At 41.1% G+C, this 6,540-nt stretch overlaps 1 protein-coding gene across 2 annotated transcripts in view; it reads left to right on the plus strand.

Moving 5' to 3' along the window:
* IGSF5 (immunoglobulin superfamily member 5) overlaps positions 1-6,440 on the plus strand; it is a 33,021-nt gene extending 26,581 nt beyond the window's left edge. For both annotated transcript variants that reach the window (XM_021405821.1, XM_021405831.1), the window contains one exon: positions 4,681-6,440. In XM_021405821.1, the coding sequence (XP_021261496.1) occupies positions 4,681-4,749 (69 nt within the window). In that variant the 3' untranslated portion in view covers positions 4,750-6,440. The remainder of the gene's footprint in view (positions 1-4,680) is intronic.

Consider the following 6,540-nt stretch of genomic DNA (forward strand, 5'->3'; position numbering starts at 1 on the left):
GGTTGCAGAAATGACTACAACATGCTTGCAACAGCAGAAGTCCTTCCTTCATTGACTGAGGATCATTATCCAAAACACCACTCAAAGATTCAACCCTGAAATCAGCTGGTACACACACACATTTTGCCTTCTGATTCATCTATGCATTGCTGGCTCTTTCTGTGTGGCTGAAGAACTGAAAGAGATAGAAAGATCTGGGCATCTGTTTCTCCAATGAAACCAACAAACTATGCAACACTTTTCCCAGCATAATGCTTCCTTTATAGTAATCCCTGTAAAAAGGCATCCAAGGCAGATAGGCAATCAGCATACAGGTTTTGAAACTTGTGACTGTCAAACATCCATGGTTAGCTAGACACCCAGCTGATAGTACAGAGCCTCCAAACTATGTAACGGAAATGTTGACAACGTTGTGTCCTGACTGAAAGGGGGGGGCATCTTAGAAACTTGTTCCTGTAACATCGGGCCGTGCAGCAAACCAATAGAATTATCTTTTTTTCCTTCAAAATGTAGGATGTAATGAATAATGAAGCAATATTTTTTTTTCAGGCTAGGGCTGACAGGGCTGGTAGAGCACTGGATTAGTCTGAAAGAGAAACAACTTTAAAATCAAAGTCAAGAAGAGGCTCTAGCAGCTGTAGCATATCAGAGTTTAAATATGAAATGGCTATCGTGATACTAATTCTCTGCATTCTATATTTGTAATGTGTTGTATTTCAGAACTTCCACAGCATCAGAAAATGAAGTTCAGGTCAGTGAACCAGCAGCCTTAATGTCAGTGAAGTTATAGCCAGCCTACTGCAACCTCCATGAGGCAATGCTACTTCAGAAAAAGCTTCACAGAAAATGGGCCAGCACACAGACTGAATTTATTGAAATTCATGAAATTATTCTTTAATTGATATCAGAGCACAGTGAGAATAAAATATAAGTAACCCAGGGAATTTGCTCTAAAGCAAACAACTATGAAAGACACAGCAGGGCAGAGAGGAACCTGGTCCACCATGGGCACAGTCCCCACTCCAGAAGTAAACTTACTGCTTGGTTCCTACTTTGTTAGAGAGGAGAAATAGCATGATAAGGCAGGGACTGTGTGACTCATTCTTGCAGGTGAGATTTTTAAGGCAAAAGAGGCATGCAGGGGTTACATTTTCCCCAGTGCTGTCAGATAGGGAAGAATAGTGCAGTTTAGAACAAGCTGGCATAAGTCTGCTGGCTCCTTCCTGTTCAAAAGCAGATGCAAACCAAGATCTTTTGTAGTATGGACTACTAGTGGCCATGAGCACTGCTTCTTTTGACAGCATTACCTAATGAGCTTTCTGATTAATCATAGAAACATTATGGTTGGAAAAGACCACTAAGATCATCTAGTCGAACAGTCAGCCCATCACTACCATGTTTTATTTTATTTTTACCAAAGAACTGTTCTGCCACATATGGAGCATATATCATCACATATTAATCTCCTGGGTAGCACAGGACCAGAAGAAACTTCTTATGTGCTCTGGAAACGAATGAGCAATGTCTCTGTTGAACACCACCAAGGTCTTTGGGCTACTGCTGAACAGCAAGATATTAATAGCGGTAGAGAGAAGAGACAGGCAGTCCTGTTACTTCATAGAATCAAAGAATGGCTTGGATTGGAAGAGACCTCAAGGACTGTCAAATTCCAATCCCCCTGCTGCAGGCAGAGTTGCCAATTGCTAGATCAGGTCCTAGATCAGGCTGCTCAGGGCCCCATCCATTCTGTCCTTAAATACCTCCAGGGATGGGGCATCATTCTCAGTGAAAAACTTCCCATGACATCTAATCTAAATCTTCTCTCTCTTAGTTTAAAACCATCTCCCCTTGTTCTATCACTATAGTGTAGTGTATAAAGTTGTATAAAGTTGATCTCCCTCCTGTTTATAATCTCTTTAAATACCAGAAGGCTGCAATGAGGCCTCCATGCCACCTTCTCTTTTCCAGGCTAAACAAGCCCAGTTCCTTCAGCCTATCTTCACAGGAGAGGTGCTCCAGCCCTTAGATCATCTTCATGCCCTCCTCTGGACCCTCTCCAAAAGCTTCACATCTTTCCCATGTTGGAGGCCCCAGACCTGGATGCAGTACTCCATATGAGGCCTCACGAGGGCAGCGTAGTAGAGGGAAACAACCACCTCCCTCACCCTGCTGGCCACCCCTCTTGTGATGCACCCCAGGATACCATTGACCTTGTGGGCTGCAAGCACACACCACTGGCTCATGTTAAGTTTTTCATCTACCACGACTCCTAAGTTCTCCTCAGTAGGGCTACTCTCAAGGATTTCTTCTCCCAGTCTGTATACCTATCTGGGATTACCTCAACTCAAGTGCAAAACCTTGCACTTTGCTTTTCTGAACTTCATTAGGTTCACGTGGGTCCACATTTCAAGTTTATCAAGGTCCCTCTGGATGTCATCCCTTCCTTCCACTGTATCAGCTGCATAACTCAGCTCATCAGCATTATCAGCAAACTTGTTAAGGGTGTACTCGATCCCATCATCTGTATAATTGATAAAGATGTTAAAGAGTACTGGTCCCAAGACAAACCCCGGGGGAGCACCACTCTTCTCCAGCCTCCACCTGGACATAGAGCCATTGACCACAACCCTCTGGCTGCGACCTTCCAACCAATTCCTTATCCATCGAATAGTCTACCCTTCAAATCCATTTCTCTCCAATTTAGAGATAAGGATGTAGTGAGTGACCATGTCAAAGGCCCTGCAGAAGTGCAGGTAGATGATACCAGTTGCTTTCGCTTTGTCCACTGATGCTGTCATTCCATCATAGAAGGCCACCAGATTGGTCAGGCATGATCTTCCCTTGGTGAGGCCATGCTGGCTTTCTCGGATCACCTGCTCATCCCTCATGTGCCTTAACATGTCTTCCAGAAGGATCTGTTCCATGATCTTCCCAGGCACAGAAATTAGGCTCACTGGCCTGTACTTCCTTGGATTCTCCTTCCTCCCTTTCTTATAAATGGCAACGATGTTTTCCTTATTCCCATCACTGAGGACTTCTCCCAACAGCCACAACTTTTCAAATATGATGGAGAGCAGCTTGGAAACCACATCAGCCAGCTCCTTTAGGACCCTGGGACGCATGTCATCTAGCCCCATAGACTTTTATGCATCCAGTCTCATGAGTCAGTCCCGGTCTTGCTCCGCCCTTACAGTGGTGGGCAGTTTGTTCCCCCAGTTCCCCACCCAGAGATTCAGGAATGTGAGGTTCAGGGATGTGAGAAATATGAGAATCCTGGCAGATAGTTTCCAGAGCACCACTCCTCTCTTCTGAAATAAACAGCAAAGAAGGGTAAATTTGGGAAGTAGCAGTATGCTCTAGCAACAGAAAAAGAGGAGGGGAGGGTGGTGAACAGCGCTGTGTTTCAAACAGAAGGCAGCTGTCCTATGAAATGTTTCTAGGGTAGTTATATTTATCCCACGGTTTTCCTTGAGGTACTTGGTCTCATTAAATACCAGAAAAATGTTGTCCACATTTGTTATCTAACATTTTCCTCCATGGCTTGTTTAATAATATATAGGTACCAAATACATTATTCAAGATACTTAATACTGGAAGAATATCAAAACAATACAAGCTGTGCATGATTAATGTTTGAAAAAAATATATAGGAAATATGGTCAATAGCTGGGAACAAGCTTGGAGTTCAAAAAAATTTCCATTGGGAAGAACAGTGGAATTTCCATTAGTGCCTACACCAGCTATGGAAGTTGCAAGGAACAGTAGCCAGTAGACTGCATCTTCTTGGAGGAAAATCAAACCAACATCAGAGCTAGGCCCAGCAAATCATTTGACTGTATTGCTTCTTTTGGGAAGGTATCTAAAGATAAAGGTTTAGAACTCTGTAAGTCATTTTCACTCCTTAGAAGTACTTTGTAATTGCCTGTGTGAGGTCTCACTGCCACATTTAAATATTCATAGTGTATGTTTCTTGAATGCATTTGAGAATAAATTTTTGTATTTTCCTCTGTAATGACACTTTGTTAAAGTACGTAAGTAATTAGGACTGGAAATCCACAGCACTGGTTTCAAATGATGACAAGGTTTTCAAAACTGTGAAGCATTTGCCTTGCACTGATCCCACTGGGGTCATCCTGGAAACACACTGCTGTCAGTGGGAGTGGAATTGTGCCAGTCATGGAAACTTAACAAAAAGCCACCCTGGAATAAACATGAAGATGTTGAGAATGGCCTTTCTGACAGATGGAATACTAGCATGCTTCTTGTTGCAATTTCCAGTGCACTAGGAAAACAATGTCAGAAGTTAAGCATTTATTACAGCTTATGCGGTAGTTTCTTTAAGGAATCTGCAGGGGAAATGCCCAACACCATCTTTTGCTTGAAAGAATGCAGACTGCAGAGTACACAAGAAGTTCTCAGATAGCGTAAGACCAATTAATGAATTCCCAGTAATGCCAATGGTGCGTTGCATATCAGGCTTATATAAGTATCTTCTCTTTTTGTTGTTCTGCTGTTCCTTCTTTTTTTTGTATTTAGATTTTGAGTGGGTTGCTGATGATGGATTTAATTTTGGCATAATGCTTCGCGGTGAGGGGTGGCAGGTAACCTCCTGAGGACCCTAGAGAGACTGCTTTTCTAAGATTTCTTTTAGTTCTCTAACTGCTTTTTATTCTGCCCTAGGGACGACCTCAAAGACGTACCGATTATCCGATCAACCCAAAGAAAATTAGAAATGTGACACATGTTTAGGATGGACTTCTGAAAATCCTTACGTGAGTTGCATTTTACAGGTTTGAATGGCTTCCTGCGACGGGGAAAGGTCACCACCATTTCTCTCAATTTAAGCTATAAGTTATTATTATTTTTGTTTATTTCTCTTGTAATGAAATAAAATTGCAGCCTTTGCAATGTAGCATATGATAGCTCAGCAAAATAATGGACACAAATCACAGCCTTAAATTCAGAGACAACGAATATGATGGGAATCTACAAGAACAAGAATGTGTCATTTGGATTTCAAGAAAATCAACAAAACTCCTACCAGACAGAAATGTCCGGCTATCCACAGCAAGGTGAAGGAACTGAAACTGCTGGTGATTTAGTCATTCAGAGGAGCTGGTTAATAGTAATACTGGTTAATTCCAAATCTACTGCATTTTTTAAATACTTACAGCTGATTATCTCAAGCTCGTATATCAACAGTATTTTTCAGTTTATGTTATGTAATAAAATGAAAGGAAATTTTGATGGAAAGGCAAAAATTTTAAGCCAAAACATGTGGATTTGAAACTACTGATTTTTAAGAGCTGTTGCTTAAATGCTTAATGTCTCTGTTCTGCTTGGGGCTGAGTTTGGCAGCTAAATGATATGGATGACAGTGAAGGGTGGCTGATGGTGTTCACGCTGTTGTTCCATTATGGATAGAGTTGATAATGACCAGGAGAAAAACAATTCAGCTGAGCAACCCAGCCAATAGAACAGGTCCTGCAGAAGGACCCCACATGTGCCTTCCCAAAGCACAGCTTCTAGCTGAAGTGTTTTGTCTGAAATTCTGTATTTCATAAAAGATTTTCTTTTTATACAAAGGCAAACTTCTTCCATCACACTTGTCTTTTTACCCACTCAAAGCATTCTGAATTATTCAGTGTTTTGCTTGTTAATTTTCTGCATGAACCTATGCAGGTGATCTTTGAGTAAAGACGCTGCTGCACAAAAGTACTTTCAGTGTTAATCAGTGCAATGAAAATAAGAAATTTGAAACAATCTCAGGAAAAAAAATATTGTTTTGTTTGTTTAGCATTTAGAATCTCATTAAATTGTGACAGATTTTGCATTGCTAGTCGCATTTCCAGTCAGTCTGTCAGAACAAGTGCTGGGACTAATTCGTCGTCTGCCATATGTAATTGTATACAAAGCTCTTTCAGATTCTGGCCGCCTCCACTCTTTCTGTCTTGTCTGGTTAAGGAGGAGCTTTGAAATGCATTCTCTTTGAATGGAATTGTAGCAAAAACATGGTATGTAAATAACTATAGAGTTATACAGAGGAAAGATAAGTAATTTGTGAAAATATAAGTATTTGTGGAATATCTATGTTTTTTCTTTGAAATAACCATGCATTGGGAGAAAGATCTGCCTTATTCTAGTATGAGTACTGGTACTGCTGACATCTTCTAGTTGATAACGCAGCTCAATACAGCCTAAAAAACAATAAAAATCCACTTTATTACATAAATGTCCATTGCACAAGACAGACAGGCTGAGGGTGATAACAGCCTGTGACTTTGGGGTAAAGGCTATGGACCTTTGGCTGAGCACATGCATGGTTAGCAAGCCTACTCTCATGAGAAGAGTAGCTTTGCAGTACAAAAGTGAAAACTGGTTGGAAGCTTTCTTTTCCCTCCAGAAAACGTGTATTAATCAGAATGCATTTTGAAAATGAATCAAACTGTACTGTGTTGTTTATCTCAGAACCCTTGCTCTCAAGCTTAGCATTGTTATTATTTGGTATCACTGTCTTTGAACCAAAGAAAACCTTTTCTC

Source organism: Numida meleagris, chromosome 1, assembly GCF_002078875.1.
Source record: "Numida meleagris isolate 19003 breed g44 Domestic line chromosome 1, NumMel1.0, whole genome shotgun sequence".
NCBI lineage: Eukaryota > Metazoa > Chordata > Aves > Galliformes > Numididae > Numida > Numida meleagris.